At 42.8% G+C, this 27,066-nt stretch overlaps 1 protein-coding gene across 1 annotated transcript; it reads right to left on the bottom strand.

Moving 5' to 3' along the window:
* Positions 1 to 917: 917 nt before the first annotated feature.
* On the bottom strand, positions 918 to 27,066 carry LOC139307079 (adenylate cyclase type 9-like; the record flags this gene model as incomplete). The annotated part of the gene is made up of 7 exons (XM_070930964.1): positions 25,123 to 27,066; positions 5,339 to 5,538; positions 4,767 to 4,874; positions 4,319 to 4,593; positions 3,383 to 3,485; positions 1,994 to 2,211; positions 918 to 1,077 (listed from the first exon to the last, which is right to left on the bottom strand). Coding segments are annotated over exons 1-7 (2,958 nt in total), but the record flags the coding sequence as incomplete, so codon positions are not given.

Below are 27,066 nucleotides of genomic sequence, written 5' to 3'. Positions count from 1 at the left end.
TCTTCAAAGGCATTAAAGTCCAGAAAACTGCATGTCTAATTAACAACCCTCCTTGAGACTACCGCTTTGATCTTCAAGCCCCGAAGAGATGGAAAGAGGGGAGGGGAGAGACAGAGCAGGGTGCGACAGAAATGGATAGAGAAATGGGGTGTTGAAAATCCTTGAAAAACAAGATATCAACACACCACACATCTTGCAAGCAGCCGTTGGCGCAACGCTGGATGGATGGAGTCAAACTAATACAGAGCTGGATATGGCCTTGACTCAAAACAGCACAAAAACGCTGCAAAGTGTGGCTGCTCTCAATCTTCTCACATGCAGGACTCAGAGAAGAAGAAATGTCAACATTTCTGGTGCCAAGGTCCACAGGGGAAGCCTACTGAAGACTCCTAGCTGTTTTCCTTCTACAGTTCCTATCAGGGCTAATGCCAGCTAACGGCTCTGCTTGTCTCCAAGGATCTCTGGCTTCAGACCACCACGGGCAAGGTTTCAATCCGTCCGACTCCTCTCTGCTTACTTTGGCTTTGAGATATCAGTGAGGGCAAATCATTATAGCGTGTACCACTACCACAATTAGCAGATTCCCCCGTAACTGCAGAGGCAGTACGAGCAGTAGTTAAATCAGCTGCAGTACTAGTACAAATGGTAACAGTGATGGCAGCCTTCGCAGTAGTGCTGACAGCAGCAATAGTAGTGAGTATCACAACAAATCTAATATTCAACTAATTGTTTTAGGACTACAAAAGACACCAAACAAGTCATCAACCAAGCTGCAAACAGTGTGATGTGAAGCCCATTTCTCCAGAGCAGGATTCTTAGGACAGTGATGGACACACTTACAGCACAGCCTCTTCCCTTTTACTCATTCACCCACACAGTCAGTTTTGATCCTACCACCCACCAATAGACATGTTTACCTGGAGGGGCAAGTGGACGCTGCGGGTGAGGTGGGACAAGACAGATATGGCAGGTAGGGAGACTAACACAGCCCCAATCACGTGACGGGGGACCCATCCAGAGACCACCAGCAGCAGGGAGCGGGTACAGTTCATCACCTCCTCCAGATAGAAGGCCATACTGCAGGAGAGGAGAGGAGGACAAAGTGTTAGGAGGAGACAATGGAGGATGAGTTTCCAGCACTCTAAAGCAATATCAATTCTTCTTAAACTTGTGTGAATGAGCCCAAAACGAAAATCAACCAAAACATCACGCAGAGTAAAGAAAAACATATTATCTATCCCTCTATTACTCTCACTCCACCTCTTCAAGCTCAGTCAGGGAAAAACTGCAGCACACTCTCATCAGTCCTTAATTAAGACACTTTATTAAAACACAGCTATGCTGTCCAAGTCCCAGCAAGAAGAGGAAGATTTATTGTCCACTTTTGGTAGGCAATACGTGAAAATTAATTTGTTTTTAAATACTCTCCACTGGGATGCATGCACACCCATAAAAACACACCACAAAACAAATAAAAGACATATTTAGCACTTCAAATACTGGAAACTCCAAGTAGAAAGGTTTTTTTTTTGGTTTGGAACTCTACTTGGTACCAGGACATCATTGGTCTTTCACAAATAACTGGACATGAGCCATTCATATCTGATGGGGGAAGTTAATCCATTCTGGTGTGGGAGCCAACGACCACATGCAATCATTTGTTCAGTGGAGAGTTGTGGTGCTGCGTTGCGTGATGGTCTATCAGTGGTTTTCAATCCTGTGCCACTGAGGCCCAAGAGATACAGGCTTTTATTCCAACCAAGCACAACAGCAGTCAATTTGAAAACACAGCAAAGACAACACAACAGCCTAAAAGACGTTTTCAGAGGCCTTTCCATCCTGCCAGGAAAATAAATTAAATCTGGGGAAAACACAGAGTTCTTGTCATTTTCTTTCACAAAAATCAAAAAAAGTTTGAGACAATGAATGTATTATTTTATATAGTATAGTATTATATGTGTGTGTGTGAGTGTGTTTTAATTGGCCTCCTCACCGTATGGACAACACCAGGGAGGCCAGCTCCAACAGGCCAGCTAGGGGAGCCAGGGCCAGGGCAGCGGGAGCTGGAGGGCCCACGGTGGATGGGCTCACCAGAGGCGGAAGGAAGCAGGCCAGTGTCAGTGCCAGGAAGACAAAACAGCTGAGGAGAACGTCCAGGAAAGAGCTGAAGGTAGAGCTCGCAAAAGTCTGCACCTGAACCTGGTTCTTCACCTGGAGGGTAAAGAATAAAACATAGAGAAAAGACAAACAAAACTAAATCTAAGCCGTTATGTGTAGTATGGTGAAAGGTGTGTGTTTAAAACTGTCTGAAAATGTGTTTTTTTTTTAGTCTGTGAAAAAAACTACAGCTAAACTGAAACCATCCTGTCGACAGGTAAACAAAAACTAAACTAAAATCTAGTCCAGTTGTTACATTTTTAGCATACTTTTATATGTAAGTTTGTTTATGTGCACAATTTAGTTTTTTTGTTTGTTTAGATGTTACTGAATGTACTTGAAAAATATTATATTATGTTATATATATACTATATATATTTTAGGATACATGGGTTAATGTGTCCATTACAAAGTACCCGTCTTAAAAGAAATATAAAATAATATATATGTGCTGACCTGACTACATATCACTATATCTTTTAAACAAATATTTCAACAAAACTAGTAAAAACAGAACTGAAACTAAATTAAAAAACTAAAGTAAAACAAACCATTTGTCAAATATAACCTTAAACACACACGAGTAAACAGTGAAAGCTATCTTTATCTAAAATATAAAATAAAAAATATAAATAAAAGTGAACAACATAGGCAAAGTTAGACTCATTATCAGGAGTTTCTACTTCATAGCTTCGCCAGGAAGTCTTAACCAAGAACAAAGACTGACCACCACTGACCACCACTAACACTGGGTTTTTTTTTAGCTCTGCAGTAACACTGTTGTAACAGCAGGGGGCTGCAAGGCTGGAACTGTTCCTGAGTGTGTGAGAGTGTGTTGCACCACTGTGGCATAAAATCTGCACCCTCCACTCACAAACACACGCACACACACAGACACAAAGCACACTATCCAAGACCCTAAGATGTATTATAACATACATTTTTGTCATTATTTTTTCCTAGGGATATTTTTTACATGTGATATCTGTTTATATGTGTTTGTGCTTTTTTTTCCCTTCCATGTACTTGACAAATATCCTCACAAGGATAGGAAAATGAGGAAAAGTCTCTAAAGTCAGGATATTTCACCAGTACTAGCGCTGAGTACAGTGACAAGTAGGGTAATGAAAAAAGTCAATTCAATTCAAACTTCTTAGAGGTATGATAGCACAGACGTAGAAGTGTGTGTGTGTGTGTGTGTGTGTGTGTGTGTGTGTGTGTGTACCTCCTCCTTGTAGCTGCTGCGATAGGCCTTTTCCAGAGGTCTCTCTAGGAAATTGAGGCTGATCTTGTTGATGGGTGGCTTGAAAAAGTAGTCCTTCATCAGACTGAACCACAGAGAAACAAGACCAAATATAAGGTAATATATGATTCCATATAAACATATTCTGGTGTGTTTTACATACTGGGATGTGAATGAGCACCATCAACAGTTGCTGACAGCTAGCTGGAGAACACATCGAGGTCTGACCTGGACTAACAACAAAGTACGTTTTCTTCTTGATATTTTTGCAGATTTCTTCATAACCTTCTTCCTGTGTTTACTTTCTCTCTCCCGCCCCAGACACATCTAACCAATGAGCGGACTGAACTTTCTCACATGGCTTTTAGTGATGCATTTTGGTTTGCTGGGATTTTTTTCTTTTGTGTGAAAAGAAACTGAACCAAAGCTGGAAACGCAACATGTTTACCAATTCATCCACTGATTGGGACCAGAGCGAACAAGTTAAAGGCTGGAAATGGCCTCTGCATGTACAGTTATCGAGGTATCAAATGGAAATGACAGTGGCAAACCTTTTGCATTTCATTTCTAAGAGCACCCTGAGGCCTTTTTGCATGGAGTTTGCATGTTTATATCTGTGTTTGCGTGTGTTTCCTGCCTCACTCCAAAGACATGTAAAATGTGAGAGTGAATGTGTCTGTCTAATGCTATGTATTATCGCTGTGATAGACTGGTGTGGATAGATACACACCCTGAAAATTATGTAGAGAGGTTTATACAATTAATTCAGTTGATGCTTACTGATTTAGAAAGTTATAAAAAATTATTCATGACCAAATGGATCCCTTCACTACTCACACTATCACCTAATCATACATAATCAGCCACCCTTGAGTGGTATTATCAGTCCATATTCTACCTCTTCACCTCTTTGCTCACCTGTCCTCCCTAATAACATCCACAAAGTGGGCGTCGCTCTTTTCTCTGAAGTTCTTGGCACGCAGTTGGATCAGGGCGGAGTGGTCCATTCCTGTGCCCGCTGCCCCTGTGCCGCCCGCCATACCTAGGCTGGTGCCGGTCCCCGTGCTAGTGCTGGTCTTTTTTTCTTTCTCTTGGAGCATGTCGCACAGGGAGCTCTGGCTGGCTCGCACTGGGTCCTCCAGCGGGGGACTCAGGAGACCGTTGACTGCCCTGGGGCTGTGACCTGGGATGAACTGGGTGGGGCGGAGAAGGTGAAGAAGACAAAGAAGAAAATAGGGACAAGAAAAAGGTCACAAAGAGGGAGGGACACAGGGCATGATTGTTGAGTAGCTTAAGTGACAAAGGGCGAAGGGGTGCTTGACAAATGCACTGGTGCCGTCACAGTTCATGCATGTGTGTGTTATACTTTGGCACTGCTGGTCTTGTGCTCCTCCTGGCAGCCGTTCAGCACAGCCACATCATCACTCTGCTCTGCCCCCGAAGACAAGACCACACTACAGGACACACAGGGAGGCTAAAGAGAGAAAAGGACAGTTGGGGGGGGGGGTTGACAAATTAAAACACATCACACAGAAGCATCGTCTGATATAACAACATCACTTAGACAGATAGGAGCATTGTTTCATTATAAGTTAGACTCATACCTGGGTGTGTGGGTCACAAAATGACACACCACCTAATATTTGCAAAACATCCCTCCATCTAGATTTGGCAGAATAACTGATCCACTGGTTACAGCCATCATTATCATCATCGTATGAAAAGCAACATTCATGACAACAGCCATCATGAGGAGCAGAAGAACAGTGAATGCTAATTAGAGCTGTATTTGATGTGTTTTCAGCCACAAAGAAAGTGTGTAATAATGCAACAGTCATCATCATTTCTTTTAGAAATTAGCAGAACCCATCACAGACTGAACAGCAGAGGTATCCATCTCTATGTTCCACCCTCAACTTTTTGTCTCGTCTGACTTACCCCGATCCTGTCTGGCGGTTGGTGGGGCAGCAGGGGCGGCTCAGCCTGTGCTCCCCCAGGGATGAGGTCCGGTGTCCGGGGCTGAGGGCATGAAGACAGGCTGACCCCAACAAAATCTCCGCCTGACAGTCCCACCTGAGAGCAGCCACACTGCGCATCATGCTCCAACTTCCTCCCTGAGATCAGGTAGGTTTTCAGCCCTGAGGAGAAACACAATCAGAAAACCCCTTCTGTTTAGAACTCCATAATCATGATTTTCATTGCTTGGTTTGACTTTAAAGTGGATTTTGTTGTCATTCACAGAAATCAAAACAGTGGCAATTAATGGTGAGATGTTCCTAAAAAGCATAACTGTTGGCAGTGAAACTGAGAACGCAATTCTTTCAACAACACAGGAAGCTGGACCACCGCAAAGTGATGAGCAATTTGTTTATGCCAAACATTCTCTGGGAAACAAATCCTCTCACGTGAGGATTGCTGCATATTACATCAGGGACTCTAATCTAGTGCTGAAACAATAAGTCAGTTTATATCCATTTAAATGTTTGTTCAATTTCTATCATAATGAAAATAAACAGTTTTTTTGGGATGTTGATGAGACTAAATCTGACTTGAAATCACACAATACAATTTGAGGATCTCATAATTTTTTTACATTTGTGAAAATCATAATTTGTGGCAGACATACCCTCAGCCAATCACCAGCCACTCTTTGTTGATGCACACACTCACTGAGCAGGTGGTAATGCAATACTGGGTGTTTCACCAACTATGTTTGCACATCAGCCCAGAGCTCTGACCATGTTCACACTGGTGTAGGGCCAACAAGGAAATACACAAACAGTGGATTAGAGTGGTGGCCCGCAGCCAGCTGCTATCAGTCTGTCCAAACACACAGTAACCTGGCTAGCTGGCCTCTTTGTTCAAACAGCTAAAGGTGCTAACCTTGTTAGCATGGTGATGACTGGAGGAGCAACTGTAGGCCACAAAGGGACCTGGTCTAGGGGTCTTTATGGGCTCCCTGCCTCAAACTGATTGCTGATGTTACATTTCATTGTATACCATTTACACTAAGACACCCCTTAGGCATCCCCGCACCATGGACACAAGTTGTCCCTACAGCACAGACTGAAGCCAATTTTCAACACTTCTTCTGTGTTTTTGTAGCAACAGGCAATTCCTACATCAGTGAGCTTTGTGAGATAAGGGCTTATATATATATATATATACTGTATTATGTATTACTATCATTTTATTATTTACTACTATTTCGTTTGGAAATGATCTGGAGCCCATGGAGCCATTGAAAATATGTGAGTATAAAATAAGAACAAAAAAATCTCTGGAATTATCCTTTAAAAAGTTGATCCTGCCCCTCGCTGACAACTCGGTTAATTTTGATGCATGTTGTGCTTTATAAGTGAACTGGATTGACTGGATTGCTCTCTGTTGGAGGCAAAACAGAATAATTGTACAGAAAAAAGTATCAAAGATATGCAATGACGTGTCAGCATGTGTAAGTGTGACTGATGAGCATCCCCCCCATGTCTGCCCGTCTCTCCTCTCACTGGATGCACCTACAGTTTTTAATATCTCTTCTGATCCTCCCTCTCTGTACAAGTTACTCCCTGTCTTCTACTCTCTCCACTTTTTAGTGAGTGAGTGTAACAGAAAACTAATGAGAGTATTAAAACAACAACAAATAGGACATTTTGTAGAGCAGCAGCTGTAGTGGTACACTGCTACCATCCCTGGATTTCAATTTCAATAAATGCTTTTCCAACCTGCTACTCACAACGACTAAGGGAACCATTGAACTCTTGTGATTTTAGGATTCAATAAAGTGGAATAAGAATAGCAGCTTGACTTAAAAACTGCAAGTTTATCACATTAATCAGACGTCAGCAATCAATTTATATGATGTGGTGTATGATCATTTCACTGATACAGGATTAATCTGCCATGAACTGCAAATATAAAATGATACACCAGAGGTTAAGTTGGCCACAGTGGAACCAATGGGTATGACTGAGTTTCACCACAGCTTTTTGTCCTGCTTCCCTGTGTGCATAAATAAAATTAGTTATGAATGCGTAACTAACAATGAACTTATCTTGGGAGTCTGGAAGTACTGTGTGTCTTGTTCCGGGCCGTGGGACAGTGTAGACTTGGCAGGCGTCCTCAGCCCTTTAGGCCAACAACAGCCCTAACTTAGGGTTTTGAGTCCTTTGCCAAGCAGGTGACAAAGGCCATTTATGGGACTTCAACACACACACACACACACACACACACACACACACACACACACACACACACACACACACACACACACACACACACACACACACACACACACACACACACACACACACACACACACACACACAGTCATGCAAAGGTTCACCGCTGTTCTCTGCCGTCCATTAGCTCTTAGGTAAGAGTTGTGTACTCTATCAGATTTTTTATGGATGTTAACAGGGGCTCTCTGTTCAACAAGTGAAGCATATGGCTGTGAATCGCAGGCCTGGCGATGGCTTGTGTGCCTCTTTCTATTTAGCTCTTGATCTCTGAACGCTCACTGTCACACAGAGCAGGTCGCCGTCAGAGACAGAAGGTCGATTTGTTGTGAGAAACAGCTCGAGCAAGTGGGTCACGTAATAGTGAACCTTATTCAGAGAGAAAGGAGCACAAGTAAATAAATTGCTCTTTTGTATCGCTATCGTTTCTTCTTAATCTGCAGTATTCTGCATTTGTCCTGTCTGAAGTGACAGAAACGTAAAAAGACTAATTATAGGATAATAGTGTAAATGTTTTTCTTCTCTTCATGCTGTTCCATGAAAAGACATGTATGATGAGTTTGAAAATTATGTCAATTAAATGCTATGCCCTTTCAACCATCATCAAAAAAATATTGTGTTCATCCCACCAGTAAAGTTTTAGAGACTATGCCAAGAATCTGTGCCAAAGAGCGCTGAAGCTGTTCTGGAGGCCACTAGTAACACCTTTTCCTTTGATTTGTCGTTTGTATTCTTCCCAATAATTCTGATTTGAATATTTGAAATTATATTTGTTGATTTGCATGTAGTGTATACAGCATTAGAACATGGCTAACAACAGGAAGAGAGAGAGGGATGACTATGGTTTGGGTGTAATTTAGATTTGATCAGTTCTGATTCCAATTTCCCAGGTAGCATCCCATCCCAAGTGACAAACGATTACCATCAAACAGTCAAAACAAAAATGTGACCAGTTTATCATGGGAAACAGCGAAGCGGCCACCACCACACCCAGACACTGAAGACAACGCAGACGTGCCTTAAGATGCAGGGCCATCCTGCAAGTGTCCCTGTAGGCCATGAGCCAGCATCCACAATACCAGGACCCTGGAACTGAAGCAGCTAAATGGAATCCCTCATTCATCCGTCATTAATTTTATTATTTAGACTTGTGCTTTTCCAACTGAGATATGTCAAAATGCATCTGTGAGAAAGGTCTATTAGAAGGATATTAAACCTTATACAAAGCTAAGGTACAAGAGACTCCCTAGCTTCTATAAATGTAAACATAAAAGACACAAGTCTTTATAAATATTATACATATAGTCTTACTTCCAGTCTGCAGTTGGCTGAAATCGGCTGCTGAAGTGACAGAAAAACCTCACTTTCATGTCAGTAAAGGCTGGAAAATAGCGGCCAGAGAGGTAGAAGCAGACAGTGACTGCAGACGCTTATTTTGTGATCTTACTCTAGCATGCGTCCTGCATGAGAGGCAAAATGCTGACAAGTTAGAGACACAGGCATAGCGGAGAGGAGATGGCAAGGGGGAGGGAGAGACCGAGAGCACTTTGAAGGTCACTGAGTAGTTTAGCATGCTTCACATAACCCACATTCCTTGTCTACTTCCATTTCAGCTTTCTAACTTTATCAACAGCCTGCTCTAAGCTCTAAAACAGGCCTTGAATTGTGGGGGCGTTTAAAGGCTTGACATAATAGACACTGAAGAATTCCAGTTTTCCGACCGTCAAGTGCACAGTAAGTTCGTGTGTGTGTGCTCAAGTGCAAATGTATGAGTGTCAACTATTTTCAAGATATGATAAAGAGCCACATGTATCTTCTGTGTGTTTATCCAAGCTTGACGGCATAACAGAGCTAATCCTTAACTACTGAGTTTGTGCAGCCAACGTCACTGAAACACACTGTAGAGCTTCCTTGTGTGTGTGAATATCTGCCCATGTGTGTGTGTGTGTGTGTGTGTGTGTGGGTGTGGGTGTGGGTGTATTGATCTTCTCCAGGTTCTGTAAAGGCAGCACTCTGAGAGAGAAACTGACACCAGCACGTTAAAGTCTCAATCCAGCTCAATGGTTTTTATTGATTTATTCAGACCAGCTGGACGGAGCAGAGAGGGTTCAGCTGAGGACAGCTACTACTACTACAACAAATACAATACACACAGACGTACAAACACACACACACACCCAAAGAAATTCCCATACAGTATGTACAGTCACCTAGTCATGTACACATGGGCAGACCTGAAGACCCAACACAACCTAAACTACATGTGATAATATGAGCAAAACATGGAAATTACTGACTTACTGATGGTTTGGCTACATCTTTACATTACACTTCCAGAGTAAGTCAGTATAGATTTTTAAAACTTTTACACTCTTTTCAAGCTTCTGAAGACTCAAAGACACTAAGAAAAACAACACACACACACACACAGATACCTGCAGGTGTACACACACATATGCCCAAGTAGTGCTAAGAATTATTTCCCTTTCATACAGCAGACCTGTGTGAGACAGCCTTACCTTGCCTTAATGTACATTCAAGCCCCAGTTTGACCCCATTCATGTGAGACTGCTGTCCCAGGTAAATGTCTGCTGTCACAGAGAATAAAGTCTGCACCTGCAGTTACATACACATAACTGGCAAACCACAGACCTACATACAGCACATAATTTACCTTACAAAGTTCCAATCAGGCACTATCACCCCCTCTCACACTTTGTCTCATTTTTTAGACTTGTTTCTTTATAATGTAAGTGAAGTTTAATAACATCAATTAAATAAATCCATCCCTAATAAAGCCTCCTCAAAACCAGGCCCAGTCAAAACTTGTGTTCAACCCAGTTTGGGAGCAGGGTTGCACAGCAAGTCTCTTCCTCAATCCACACCTTCACTCTAATGAAGGACTCAGCATCAAGCAGACACTAATTTGGCCTTGAATGCAAAACTGAACCACATGCACACATTTGAATTATTACACTTGCAACAAAACTGACACTGACTGACAGTGTGTGGGTGTGAGTGTGTGTGTGTGTGTGTGTGTGTGTGTGTGTGTGTGTGTAGGTATGTGGAGTGACCACACAAACCAAACAAGGCAAGAGGGCATAGCCCTTTACACACAAGACAGGAAATATGCAGCATCTGAGACACATTGGATGGACGATATATCAGAACAAACACACACACACACACACACACACACACACACAAACTTGGTATTTCCTGCGTGTATGACTCATCCAAGGTAGTGCACTGCAATGTGATCGCCTTTGCCCCTCATATCCTCCTTTATTAGAAAACACCCCCAACGTGCAAACACACTCATGTCACTTTCACAAGACCAAATGTAAAAGGTGTATACGCATGAATGAATGAATGAACAGAAGGATGAATGGAGAGGAAGCATAGCTGAGTCGTCACATTCCACATGTACACCCGAAGACCATACACACCATCGACACACACATCAGAAAATAACTCACCTACGAACACACTCCCTACTCACACACACAGCCCTGCATACAGATGCAAACACATCACACTAGTGCTGAAACAACTGGTAAATGAATCGAACAACAGAAAATTATCCTTAAACGATGTTGATAATTAACAACCATAAACATTTAAATCCTTTCTTAAGCAAAAGGGTCAAACATTTGCTGCATCCAGCTTCTCAAATGCAAAGATTTGCTGCTTTTCTCTATATCATATCATTGTAAAAAGAATATTTTGAGGTTTTGGACTTTTTGTCGGACAAAACAATCTATCTAAAGAGGTGTGATGTGTCTTTTTCACTATTTGATTGATATGTATATTATATATTGACGTCATACTGAATCAAAGATGAATTAATTAACCGGTAAAACAAATGACTTGGTTATGGAAATCCTCGTTAGTTGCAGCCCTACATTGCGCATCTACTCTTACCAACATAGTTGCTCACTCACACACAAGTTCAGGTGAATGATTGCACAGCCTTGTAGGCCTACATACACACACACACACACACTCTCACCCTCTAACCATACTGCATGCCAACACACACACACACACACACACACACACACACACACACACACACACACACACACACAAGCTCCTGGAAAACAATTCCTCTAAAAGGCTTGTGTGCAAACTCACACAGGAATTAACACACATACCCACTCAAAAATGTGTAAAGCACACACACACACACACACACACACACACACACACACACACACACACACACACACACACACACACACACACACACACACACACACACACACACACACACACACACACACACACACCCCGTCCCCCTGTGAGAGTGTCTGGGTGAACGTTTTAGACTGAAGCTGACATTTCAGACAATCCCCAGAGGGCCGTCCCAATCCGGACTCTGCACTTCCTGACAAATGACCTTTGACCTTATGGCGGCTTCCAACCACATGATCAAAACCATCCCCAGTGACCCAAAGGTCGCCAACTCCCCTCTGGTCCCACACACAGAAAAGTGAACATGTTTGTGGACGTGAAAGACAGAGGGAGACAAAGAGAGACACTTAACAAACAACATTTACTGAAACCAGTTAAGCATCAAAGTACCATAAGTCAACCTCAAAACTGAAGCAGAAAAGGACAAATTAGGACAGACAGTGGCTTAACTTCCCCTTCTCTCTTTGAGCTTCATCTAACCCTTTTCTCTCATTCTTCACTTTCATCTCGCTGCTTGGAACAGTCAAAAAATAAACAACTCCAGCACTAAAAATAGACTTCAATTTGTTTTCCCTTTTCGCAGACTTGGCCTTCCAACTGTCCAACGTCTCCTCAACTATCAGTCTAACCATCGCCTTCAACTTCTTGTCTTTTGTCTTGCCAAACCTTACATCTCTCGCCGCCTCTCACTACCTTTCTTTATATTTAGCTCTTGTCTCTGCTGTCTCCTTCTCTCATTTTTCAGCCATCTTCCTTTCACGTAAACTTTCTCCCACCGGTCTTTCTTTTTTTCCCTACCCCCTCCCTCCCTACCCTCCAGTTTTCTCCCTGGTCAGTGGCGGGTCTTGAGAACAGGCCTCGTGCAATAGCAGATGCCTCCATATTTGGACACGCTGATGGAACCGAGGGATGAGGCTCTCACACGATCCTCCTTCAAATACCCTCCCATCTATCCATCCCTCCTCCCTTCCCTCTTTTGTGCCATCTTTTGAGTCCAGGGAGTTCCTCACTCACTCTCCTTCCTCCCTTTCTCTTTTCTCTCCACCTCCTTGATCTCTTTTTCAAAATAATACTCTAGGATTTAACAAAGCATCTATGGGCAGCCTGGTGGATCAGTGGACGTGTACTTCATGTCCATGACTTCTTACTTTTGGGTCAAACTCAAGACCTTTGTCACTTCATTCCTTGGGTAGGTAGGGTATCGAGAACTGGTTCTAACTGGAACCAGTTCCAAAAGTGAGAAACAATACCGCTTGGTGAAAGCAAAGGTGGGTTTTTTTGCATCATATGTCTTTTTATGCTCAAATAACACAACATGAATTGGAAGGAGTATTCAAAAACAACAGATTGATGAGCAGAATTGGAATCAGAACTGATAAAATCTAAATTATACCCAAACCATAGTCATCCCTCTCTCTCTTCCTGTTGTTTTCCACTAATATTACATCTGTCCAATAAAGGCAAAATAATTAAAAGGTACCATATGTATCAATATGCAACAAATGACATTTTTTAATACATTTTTATTGCCATGTGTGAACGGAGTTTAACGTCACTTAAAAAATGAGACCCTCCCCGACTTTCCCAGTTGCCTATAACAGCCTGTGGACTGATTTCTATGTAAAGGACTCGGGACTGTTTTCCAGAGGATCTTATTATTAATATTATTATTATCTGATTATGCATGCTCCCGAGTGCTTAGCCTCTCTTCAGCTCCATGTTCAGCTCAGTCACCTACCGTCAACAAAAGACCGGCATCCACCAAAACACAGATCTGGCTGATAACTTGGCTCGCTTGCCGTTTGCAAATCACTTTATCAGCTCACAATATGAACGCTAGATCCATGCAGTAGCTAAGTTACAGCTAGCTGGTTAACCTTAGCTTGCTCGCTAACAATATCGCTAGCAAAATACTGATACTAACTGATGTATGACAAACTGCGTTGCTTTTAGCCAACAATAAATGATGTAATGGTACAAAGCAAAGGTGTATTAACGTTATAGGGTTGGTTTTGAGAGCCGCAGCTCAGCAACGGGCTCTCGTTCAGCGAGCTAACCCAGAGAGGCAGCGGGGGAACACAGTGAGTCACGTTACAGACAGAATATTTTATATATATATATATATATATATATTATATGTTAAGGGCTTATCTCCACCAAAACGGAGTTGGTGATTGTTGGAACAGTCGAAAGACTCACCAAGACGGTTTTGGTGAGTTTTAGTTTGTTTGAAGTGTGTTTTATGATGAGTTAATAAGCTAATTAAGCTAGTCTTAGTCCGGTGGGCGAGAGAAACTTGAATTCAGAAGGTACACAATAGTTTTTTTCTGTTTAGTAAGGAAAGTAGGTGTAAGAGTATTTCATTTGACATTTTGTGAGTTTATTTATCAGACTTAAGAAAGCTAAGAGGGATTGTGGAGCATAGCGAATCTCCCAGCTCTCGGGGGTCATGGCTCGCGAATATACCGGCAATTGCCGGCTGTTGGGCCGACTGTGGCCGGCTGGAAAAACATATTGCCCAACCCAGTGTATAACTAACGTTTTCTACTAGCCAAGAGCAATGCAAGGCAGGGGTGGACAACTCGCTAACTTAACCTGAGCTAAGGTAACGTTCATTTTAGCCAGCTAGCTGTAAATTAGCTATCCGGCATGGATCTGGCGTTGGTTGCTTCGTAACATTAGCTGATGAAGTAACTTGCAAACGGTAAGCTAGTTTGTATCGCAGAGCCAATGCTATATAAAATATAGGAACATTACAGATAGCAACGTTATTGTAAATCACAGTAAATCATTCTGGTGTATGTCACTTCACTTTTGTGGCTTACTTGCGCCTACAGACTGCGGGCACGAGCAACAGGATGATGACTGCCGTTCACTTAATGGCCAGTGGTGTCATTAATGACTTTCTGAAAACTCGATGTAGAACCTTTAAAGACTACAAATATCCCTTTTTCCATCACCATCTGTTTATCAATGACTCTTCTCTCTTAAAGTGTGCGTGTGTTTGTGACATGTAATGCAGTGGGTTGACAGGAACAGTGACGCACTCCGACTGTCACTGCGTCAATCTGATAAACACACAAACACACACACACACACAGCTGTTAAAAGACATTTTAGTGTCTCTCATCACAGAGGCTCTGAGTTTCTCTCAGGGAGGCTGTCGCTCAGCGGCAGAGGACAGTCCTTGAGCAAGAAATGACCAACCTTGGTCCCGCTGCAAAGGGGACACCAGTGACGGCTAGCACGTCATTTTGTTTCATGCATGCATGCATGTTAACTCTAAGCACGCAGGTAGGTTAACAGTGTATTTATGTGTTATTAAAATCCACACATGCAGCAGGGTGACAGATGTTTATCATCCTTATAAGACTCTCTCTTCATAAAACATATTTTTAGGTGTGCACAAAGGCACTTTTTTTGCATGGTCTCATTTGAGTCATATAGTCGTTGCACAGGGTGATTCATTCTGCTGTATGCCATTGATTCACAATGCCCCTCGTCAACCACACACACACACACACACACACACACACTTCCCCCACTGCCCTAAGCTAGACTGTGGGAAATCCTTGGGAAAGGGTCATGACCAGAAAATATGCTCCTTCTTCTGCCTTCTTCTTTCTCTCCCTCCCTCTTCTGTTCTTCCCTCTAATGTCACACAACTCTTTCCACAAACCACCAGGGAACTGGGCTTTACATGTTGTTTATGGTAGGACTTGACTAATACAGAAGTTTTTGAAGGCCAGTACTTACATTTTTAGACAGACGTCTCAGATATGCTGTGCCAAAACGCTGCATCTGAAAATATACATTTTCAATTTTTTTTCATGCTAATAAAGCCGTCTTGATGTTTGGTGATTCAAAAACACAAACTTCAACACATTAAGAGCTTCAGGGTCCAGAAAAAAGGGATTATTTCTAGTCTCACTACTTCATCAACATTCAACACTTACTCAGGCAGAAATCCATCAAAGTAGAGGCAGAGATGCTGATGTCTCCACTAAAAGTAGCCTAAAATTGACCAGCATGCAATGATATCACAAAACATATTGTAAGCAGGGATGTAACTTAGGTGTGCAACTCCCAATTCTCCTTAATTATAGATACTAACTCTGCAGCTCTTACTATTCCCCAGCAGTCATTCTCCACCTACAAATGCTGAACAAAACAACTTCATGACGCTTCTATGAGACCAAAGGGCACGCTGGGAAACAGAGGAAATTATTGACTGAAGTAGTAGTAGTTAGAGGAAACTGGGCACACCAGATAACTCTAGGCATACACTATAGAGGGTCAATGAAGACACACACATCATGGGGGATGGTTAAACTGGTGCTACCACCCTCCACCATAAGAAGCACTACACCCATACACCACAGAGCATATGGTATATTCTTTTTACATTATTAAATATATACATGCATACAAGACAGGTCTAATGAACAGAGACAAAGTGATGTTCCACTGCGTATTCTGTGATTTTCTGGGACAATGGATTTGGACACAGTTGAACAATTAAACAAATAAATACTGAGAGCTGTGAAAAAATGTCAATGCAGATCTTCCAGACTGTTTTCTGCACAACTGTGTCGTGTAATGAGCCAGTCAAACATTTGAGCAAATTCATCTGAAAGTGTCTGCGTTTGTCTCACTGTCTTTGTTTATATCGGGTTTGTGATTGCCCAAATCTCATCCCTACTTTTCCCCATGCAGGCTATAAACTGTCTTTCTCTCTCTCATAAGCACTTCAGCTATATAAACCAGTGCAAAGGAAGCGCATGGATTTTTTAACAGGCTTGAGGCCGCGCTCTGTATCCATTATTCAGTACAGTCGTTTAACAGAGCACCACTCGAGCGTACTGTAGTTGGCACACACACACACACACAGGGCAGTAGAGACAACCAGCTGCGTTTGCCACATTGGCACATACAGCTGTCGCAAAAGTGGAATTTTAAATATGTCACATTACACACATACACACAAAATACAGAATAACTAGCAGGTAAATGTGTGCAACCCCAAAAGAAAGCCAGAAAGCCATGACCCAGCCTTGACCCACACACAGCCCGGCTATTCTGACACAATCCGTATCAACTGGTCAATTAGTAACAGTATGACAGGCGTGTTATGCCCAGCAATGTGCATGACAAGGCAGAGTTCAACATCCCACTCTGATAAGCATAGGGTTTTTATTGTATTTTCACACGACCTGAGAGTTTATGCAAGCCAGCTTTATCAATATCTACATAATGTTGAAATATTTGGTGGGTATTTTCAGCTACACATTTCACGGCCAGGACAACAGTGAACAACAGCAAATGTAACCAGGTAGGGAGTGAATCCACCTGTAACATTCCAGTAATTCATTACATGAATTCTTGCAGCTATGAGATAAAACTTTAGCGTCTGTTAAATACAGGCAAACACACATGTATTGTTATGTAATGCTTAACTGAATGGCTGACAACTCACGTACAAACATAAGCATGTGCAACCTTTGGTCTCCATCACACACATACACACACACACACACACACGCTGGAAAGACTGGACAGACCTGTCAAAAAGATTAAATACAATATGAGCAGGTGACTCATCTGTTTGGGATTTATTTAATTACAGACATTAACTCTTGTACCAAAAATAGAAAGGTGTATTACACGGACAGCAGACTGCCAGGAAGGACTAGTCAAAGACTAGGTGTGTGTGTTTGTGTGTGCGTGTGTGTGCACACTACACATGCAATCAGGCTAGGACAGGGTTGGGCACGCTTATCAGCACTGAACACACACACGAACACATTTGACTCAACACATTCTTGAGCAATAGGAATGACAAACGTCCAGTGAAATACGTCGGGTGGATGAATGAAAGAAAGCTGGGAGAGGAATGAGTCTATTAGGAAAGAGTGTGAGAGATGCAGAAGAGGATTAGGAGAGAGAGAGAGAAGAAAAAAAGACTGCTATCAGTGCTTCTGGCCTCCCCTTACACTCTGCTGGTTCATTAGCTACCAGCTGCCACAGTTAAATTATGATTTAGTGTCACATCCACACCGCCCTTTCCCTCTCTGGAACATACACGTGCATTATTGATAATTGAAAATAGATGTACCTAATGTAATATTGTAGAAGCGCATAATGCCAGTAACTCCTGTCCACTCCTGTACAGTATGTGTATGTGTGCAGCGCCGCAAAGTCAGGCAGAACAGCATTGATAATGCTTTTTCATCTTTGAACGTCTTTAAACATCGTTAGACTTTTAGTCAGCTGAATGATAGTTTTATTCAGAAAATGTGTGTGTCGCAAGTTACGTTTGTCTGTTGGCAGTGTGCATTGTCAAATGTAGAAGGAGCTAATTTCCAAAACTTTGTGATTGAGTAAGTGGAAAAAAAACAATCTTGGTAATGCACATGGTGTGCTTTGGAACATGACTGGCAGTAAACACAAGTTAGTGTTACCTAGCAATCAATGTTGTAATATGAATAACTGTTTAGGATGACTGATAACTCAAACATAGATGAAATCTGTATCCACTAATTTAACACCCGGCCATGGGACAACAGTTGCAAATAAGCCTTAAGGCTAACACAGGCACATTTATACTGATGTTAATCAATGTGCATTGTCCCTGAAAGAAAAAAGAAAAATCAAAATTTTTATATTTGCTGTAAGTCTGGTGAGTCTTTCAAAAAAAATGCTCTTTGACGCAACAAGAGATGTGTTTTCCATTTGTTGTTGTTTTGAATAAAGCAAACAACTTTGTAGTTAGCGCAAGCAGCAACAACAGACAAAGAAAAGAGTTCTGCAGTAAAGTGAGGAATTCAATTAAATTGATTCATATTGGTTTAACGAGTGGCCCATGCGTAGCAAAACACTGCTGCTGTCATGAATATTGGTGAAGAGGAATTTGACAAGCTGGGCGAATTTCAAAACTGCATTTTACCGGTATGTTACCACCACCAAGTCACATGAAGCCCAGGCTGGACCGGATTAGGGAGTGATAAAACATGAACCCTGGTCCTCTCTGTCACACCTAGGGTAAAGACATGTAGCAAAAAAATATCTAAAACAAAAGAGACAGCTGATTACCACCGTTTCAATCACAATGTATGATCCTACATCAAAAGTCCCTTTTTGTCTTTCTTTTCTGTGACCCTCACCAGTGTATTCAAGCCTGGCTCAGCTGTTACTGGACAGCACTTTTCTTTTCATTCTGTTATCAAACACAACAACAGTCAGATACAGAGACACTTACACACTTTCAAGACCACCTAGTCAAACGATTACAGTTGACCTTCGAACCTTGTAGTGACAGCGTTGCCGAAACCCAATGAGGTATGAGTAGCGGGGGCGAAACAACACCATGTTGGGTCACAGGCCTCAGGGCAACTGTCTCCTCTTAACTTTATACAGAGCATCGCTCTCGCACAAACACACACATATAACACAAGACACGGGGGGAGGAGAGATGTGCTGTATGCATACAGAGAAACAGAGGACATCCTGAAGGTGGGAAAGAAAGAAAGAGAAAAAAGATAGAAAAATAAATAAAGAGAAACATGCACACACAGGGCGTTTACTGTACAAAGACAACATTAAAAGGCCTGAATTAGTTTCTACCCTCTCTGTGATAAATCTCTGTGTATACACAATTGCATCTTTGTATCTCAGACACAAAGACTTTGATCAGTCATTTTGTTTTATGTCCTGGACGCCTTATCTTTATTATAAAACACACACACACACACGCACACACACACACACACACACACACACACACACACACACACAGGCGAATGCAGCGCTGCAGCTCTCATCAAAAGGTGAAGATCTGAGGAGGAGAGGCAACTATAATGCAGCAGCTTTTCTTCTTCAGGTGCACTGTACTGAAATGTACTGAAAACATGAAAATAAACATGTAAATATGAAATACTGTATCAAAAGAGCTTTTCAGAGGTAAAGAGCCTGTCAAATTTTAATGTACCAATATTTGGTTTGTATTTGCCCGAAAATTACATAAATGGTTGTTGTCAATTAAGATGTCAATTAAGAATTTTCTTCTGAAAATGGAATTCAACCATAATCAATTTTATTATTTACACCTGTGCTTTTCCTGTGACATGTCAAAATGTTTTATATTGCCTTTATATTTCTTTTATATTTTGTCTTAATGCCTTCATGTTTCATGCAAAACACTTTGAATTGCCTTGTAGTTGTAAGGTGCTACACATGGATTTGTCTGGCCTGCTATGAACAATATATAAGTATATAAGTGGGGCAGTGCTGGTGAAAAACTACACAGCACATCTTCCCTAGACAGCCTGAATAAAAACTAAACATTACATGACATCAATGAGCCAAGAAGACTTCACCATCAGACAGCTTATTGTTTGTCTTCACCTATTAGTATGAATGTCCCAGTCTCAGCAGAATTTCACACAGACTCATCAATGTATTCCATGAAATTTGGCACTTAGATCGGCCTTTGGTCAATGAACTACTGATAGTGCACCATGGGGATCTAGATGTGGAATTTCCATGACTTCACAGGAGAAAACAAGAGGAAAGAGGAGATTTTCACCAGCCTCAATCTGCAGAGATGGAATTGCCAATCAAGAGAACTATTGACAAGACCGTGGCAAAGCACACGGTCACTTGCAATGGAAAGAAACTCATTTTTCACAACAAAATTATTCAGCCAGCTAAAGAGCAACAGAATGTCGATGGAGGCGGATGGAAGTGAGATACCTCGCTATGAGACAGTTAAAATGTTACCTTTACCAGAGAGCAGTGAAAGTCAAACACAGAGCCCGTGGCCCACTGCGGCTGCCCTGGTTATGGTTAAGGATCTGCCATTTGTCGCTGCATATTTAGGTGACACGTTTGATTTAGCACAGACTAACCAGCCTGAGGGCATGGACGGCAACACACTGCACTGGAAGGATGGATATATTAGTTTGTACACATGGGTGTATATCTGCACGGATGGACCAAAAGAAAAAGACGCATGCATGCAAGCACCTTTTTTGCAAGCACACAAATATGCACACACACACACACAGTACCTCCAGACTCACACAGATTGAATCTGACAAGGTGCCAGTGCCACCCTATGATACCACTGGAACAGTTCAAGGTCCAAACCTTGAGTCTGCAGATATATAACATGCTGCTATACTGCGCTGTAAACTCTAGACTGTCTAATGCACACACACACGCACACACACACACACACAAACATGCCTGAAAACTCCACGACCTCATTTCCCCAAGCTACAACACTCAACAAGGGGAGCCTAAAAAGGCATTAACGCAGCAGATACAGGCAGGATATAAAGACCAGCTAGACAAAAACCCTGGGCAGAAAACTGCAGTCTTCACCACCTGCAGCCAAATACTAGTGTGCATGTGTGCTAGAAACAGAAAGAGGCATTGCAGGACTAGATAGGAAAGGACAGAAGAGACACGAGAAGAGTAAGATTCAGGGTTCAAGCAACGTGGTGACTTTTAAGACCACTTTTTAAAAGAGACAAATCTAGTGACCCAATGGGGCATAGTCTAAACCAACACAGTTTTGCCAACTTAGCAAATGTGTCTGTAGATTTGGGACTTTAAAACTGCGGTAGTGACTTCATTTGAAAGAATTAGCCTAGCCTAAGCTGCCACGGTGAGAGCAGCAGTCAGCCACCTGTGTGTCCCAGTGTGGTTTTTATCTTACCATTTTACATTTTAGAGCAATGGCATCATAATCTTGTAATCTTATGAAAGAACTTCACACTATGAAAGTGGATATAATATACTACTACGATGTACTTACTAGTTTTCTAAAAGTATTGAACTAGCCTAAACGTCTTATCTTCCTTCAAAGTACTGTGAAGCGTGGAAATATTGCTTATTTTGCCTAGTATTTAAATTCCTGCATACCTGAATAGTTAATGAATTTGTCAACAGAGGTATGACTCATCCCTGCATCTTCCATGAAATACATAAAGCAGATGTGTGAGAATTGGCAGTTCATATGGTCTTGACAAAGTACTGCATTGTGATGGGACACTGTCTGCAGCTGCACCACACCTCACAATCCACAACATGGATCACTTAGATTGGGGCTAGGAGATATAGCTGAACATTTTATGACCATAAAATTGGTTATGTGCTTTCATGGCGGATTGTATTTAATGCATTTAAGTGAAACTATCGATTACTCAACCGAACAATTTTCTTACTGTTCTTGATGTCTATCGCTGGTACACATCGCTGTTGTTTTATCGCCCAAGCCTAACTTAATTATGGTGCATTTCTCCTGCTGACAAACTACAGTATTTTACCATCTGGCTGCATTCATGGTCGAACAAAGCTTGGTTTGCTTGGCTGTTGTTGTTTAAAAGAGAGCGGGGTGAAGGGTATTTAGGAACTAACAGAAAGAGAATGGTTGAAAGCACGCTATCATTCGGCCTGCTGGGGGATCTATAGCAAAGCCTTGACTTAAGACAGACAGACAGCACTAAAGCAGTGTTACACAACAGACCACATGTACAGGCCTGGATGACAGGTGAGAGACTGAGGCAATGAATGTGATAACACAACGAGGATGAGGAAAAGCAGAGGGAAAGATGTGGAACATGAAAGGATAGGAGACAGAAAGAGGGGGAAGCAAATGGCAGTAAGACAGAAGAGCTAACAGAGGGAGGAGGGGATTTCAAGAAATGCACCAAATTATCCAGTTTATCACTCATGATGATACTTCAGCATAAAAGAAGCTGAAATGCAGAAAGATAGTGAAGGTGTCAGGCAAGAGAAAGAAACGCCATGATTTATAACACCTACATCTCTGTCTGTTTGTAAATGTGCTGGGGATTATTAACTACTGTTTATCCTCTTCTCAAACCAAATAACTGCCTGGGTATTAACTGTTGTTTGTGTGGAGTGGAAGAGAATGGAAAGCAATAGAGAGGGGGGATAGTTTGATTTGTATTTGACAGTATAAGTCAATAAAATGTTGTAATTCTTCTTTTGTAATTTTGTAAAAGGAAACGATAGATAGGTTGGAAGTGACAGTGGCTGATAAGGATGAGTGGAGCTAACATAGCTAACACACTCTGGAGTTTTGGAATGGGTTTTGTCTTTCGAGGGAAAGATGTCTTATAAAACTCAAGGTATTCTGTTGTTGTGACATCTCAGGCAAACTGCAAATTCAAGATGAGCAAACTAACATCATGAGCTCTTACAGAGACCCTAACTCGCTTCGACAAATTTCTCTCCATCTCTCCTACACAAAGCACTAGTTACGTCACTCGGTATGTGATTCTGACCATTTATTTCTCTCAACATGGAAGATGTATGTAGATTTCTCTCAAAAGGAAATCATTATATCCATTTCTCTACAAAAACACAGTGTCAAAGCCTCGTTCTCACTGCTAAAGAGGCAAACTGTTAAGGTCATCTCCTTCTCTGAGCAGGGAACTGTGGGTCTCTGTTTCAACAGGGAACTAGATGCCATTCTCCCCTTTTCTCTCCCTCAACAAAAGCTGCATGTCAATATCTCACTCTGTCACTGTTCGCCAGTCTGGAAATAGAGAGAGAATGGTGATGGCACCATTTAGAGCCAAGTGTGAATACACTCTGACATAAGGCCTGACAATAGAACAGGCTGTCTCTGTTTGCAAGAGACCTAAGATTAGATGGCGCAAGAGGAATTCCCTGCTGGAGAGATTAGTTCCATTGATGCTGCTTTCCACAGGGTATTGAGACAGACAGTGTGTGTGTGTGTGTGTGTGTGTGTGTGTGTGTGTGTGTGTGTGTGTGTGTGTGTGTGAGAGAGAGAGGACTCAATATGAGCAGTGGATGTTGGACAAGTTGCAGACAGCCAAGTCAAATCTCTTTCCGTATCTTTTACCCTCTGTCCGGTGTCGCTCTAGTCTCTGCACCTTCCCACCACTATTCCCGTCCGTCAAGTGGTGGGCACAATATGACACCTGTTTAATTCAATGTAATCCAGTACCTGCCTCAAAACAGTAAAGCCGGTCAGCCATCCTCTTATCAACTGCAATCTCCAGGTCCAATATTCTGGCCGACCACAACAACAAGCCACAGACACAGTCAGAGATATGAACCAAACCTTGCACTGATTTTTTAGCTCTAACAGAGGAAAACAGCCCATGGAGGTTCGACACTTTGAACTGAACTAAACTGATTTTTGTATGGTTCAAAACTGTATTTAATCCAAGAGAAAGCCTAATCTGTGTAGCAAAACTGACCTTGTTTGATTTCATCAAAATGATCAAACATATCAGCCTAATGTGAGAGCCACAGTCACATACCTAAGCTGTATATCCCAAATGGATCCTGTCATCCCTGTGCCGCAAGTATCCATTAATAATGTTACTATGCAAGTTGTCAACGTTTGTCTGGAGCAAAGGATTTCAAATCCATTTGTTGTATTTGGAGATTAAAGGTTCTAATCTCAATGGCACAAGCCTCAAATATGGAGCTCCAAAATAAATCTGTAGAGTGCTTCCCCAAAATAACACATTTATCATTTATACAAATAGCCACAAAACCACTGATAGCACAAGACAAGCAAGGTCATTACAGAGAGGGTGATACATGTCCTCGAGCAACACAATGGCATTAAATATATGTCCTCAATTCTCTATATTTCACAAATTTTAAATGACTTTAATTGGTTTAGTGATTTCTGAATACAATTCTATAGGTAATGACAGTGGCATTTGGTATTAAATAACTGCTACTGAATTAATGATATCCAATTGATGAATGACTCAAAATATGTCTCTCTTCCTGGCGCTCTAATCTCTTAATCTTGTAGCCTGATCTCCTGCTTGTGTTGGTAGTCTGTTTCAACCGGACTAACTGGTCAGATAACATATTTTAGTGCTGTCTAGGCATGCAGTGACCCCCCTCAACCCTGATGACCAAGTGCCCCAACCCTAAGGTGAACATGTTCAGACAATATAGGTGCTCAACCTTTAACGTATACGTGTATGACTATTTTCAAATGTAATGTCCTCCTCTTCTTGTTGTCATACATTTTTAGCTTTGCTGCATTGTTCTGCATTTCATCACAAGCTTTTAACATATACTTCTAGGTATTTAACTGCAAATGTATCTTTTAAAGTAATGACCATTAATCAGTAGAACCTGTGTTTCCACAAGACCAGTGGTTCTCTCCCTGTGATTTCTATAACTAAACATTTCCCTTCTGCACACTGACTTTCAGTTTACGTAGAGAACTCATTAGGAGGTCAGAGGTGAACAGCCACTTACCCTTCAGTTTCTCCACCACACTCTGCCCGGCTCTCTCCGCCACCCGCCCATCCTCCCTCTGGTAATGGTCATCCAAGAACTGGGCAGTAGCTTCCGACAGGTGGACCTTGCCCGCCACACCGAGCTGCTCCATCAAGTTAGCCAGATTGACATCATTTGACCACACATCAAACTTGAAGCGTTTCATTCCCAGGATCCCACACAGCACGGTGCCCGTATGGACGCCAACACGCATGCTGACGGTCTCACACGTCTCCTGGCAGAACTGCTCGATGGCCTGGATCATGCCCAAGCCCATCTCTACACAGCAGTAGGCGTGGTCCGGTCTAGGCTCGGGGCAGCCAGCTACACAGTAGTAGCAATCTCCCAGGGTGCTGATCTTCTCACAACAGGTTAGTTCACAGAGCCGGTCGAAACGTCCAAACAGATCATTGAGAAGGCCCACCAAGGCTGGCGCAGACTTATTGGCAGACATTCTGGTGAAACCCACGATGTCCGCAAAGAGGATGCTGACAGGCTCCATGCGTTTCATATTGAAAGGCCGGAAGATGATCTGCCCACGGGGGATGGAGGTCTTCTTGCGTTTGTGATAGTTGTGAGGGTGACTCTTGGGGTTTGTGGCACTTTGGGCTTGTGAAGCTCCACCACTTCCTCCTCCACCCACTGAGACAGCTGAGGCAGAGCAGGCACCAGAGGAATAACGCTTGCCAGAGTTCTCACCACCACCCTCATCATCACCTTGCTTCATCAGCTCATCTGCAACTCGCCGTGGCATGACCGAGTGGATCATACGCTCCTTCAAGGCCTTCTCCACCTCTAAGTCTTTGCCATGCATGATAGCCTGGCCCACTTTGAGGAAGGTGCTGCGGGACCGCACCTCAGACATGATGAACAGGTGGATGCCAATGACATGGGCACACAAGTGGAGCAGAGCTTTGGCCGGGCCCAGCCAGCGGAGGGTGTCTCCTTCCCAATCAGAACTTGAACCCACTAACCCTGTCCCCCATCCAGTAGTGTCATAACTCCTTTGAAGCAATGGCAGCCATTCTAATGCCTCAAATAATATAGAATACAGGAGCCCCAGCATCACCGAGGCATACAGACGAACATGGAGGACGCTGTATAACAACAACAAAACCTCCATGCAAAGAGAAAAGGTGCCCACAGGGGAGATGCAAGGGGTTGGAGGTGATGCTACTTTGTCTGGTGAGGGATATGAGGCATTCCCACCGCCAGCCCACTCCAGCTCAGAGTAGCCAGCAGTCTGTATCTGTGGAGCTAAGGTGATGGCGAAGGTGACCGCGATCAGGAGCAAGGAGGTTTGGTTGTACAGCCATGTGTAGGGCTGGGTAAAGGTGAACAAAAAAAGGAGCACCAGAAGGACTAAAAAGGAGGCAGTGGGGGCTAGGAAGGTCATGGAGTTGCAGCGGTCACTATTAACCCCAAAGTATACTCCCCAGAGTACAGCTGCCACTGCAAGGTAGAACAGAACATAACGGAAGCGCCGCTGTGTCTGAGGAAAGCACCTCTCTTGGCATGCCTCTTCTAGGATGGGGGAGTCAAACTTGGGGTCCCAGCATTGGGCAGCAGAGCGTTCAAACAGCGGCGGCGCCTTCCTATGCACCCTCGAAGAAGAGGTCGCAGCCGGTCTGGAGTCTGCTGAGCTGCAGCTGGAGGAGATACTGTATTTGTGGAGGTTGGGGTTCATTTTACTCACAGCCCCGTAGCCTCCAGCTCCTCCTGCTCCACTGTTGGCAGCCCTCAGTGGCTCATGTTGATGCACGTGTGGCGCGCTGTTGGTAATCCGCACGGTCACGGCGCCATCCCCGCTGGAGTCGCAGCTCACTTCCGTGCCATGCATGAGAAGCTGCCGGTGATGTTGCAGAGTGGCCATATTGACTGGTGTGACGAGGAAACGAAGGGGGGGGTGCTGGAGAGGTTTTA

The sequence above is a fragment of the Enoplosus armatus genome (assembly GCF_043641665.1).
Source record: "Enoplosus armatus isolate fEnoArm2 chromosome 2 unlocalized genomic scaffold, fEnoArm2.hap1 SUPER_2_unloc_1, whole genome shotgun sequence".
NCBI lineage: Eukaryota > Metazoa > Chordata > Actinopteri > Centrarchiformes > Enoplosidae > Enoplosus > Enoplosus armatus.
The sequence above is the reverse complement of the archived record's forward strand: the minus strand, read 5'-3'. Positions and strand labels throughout refer to the sequence as shown.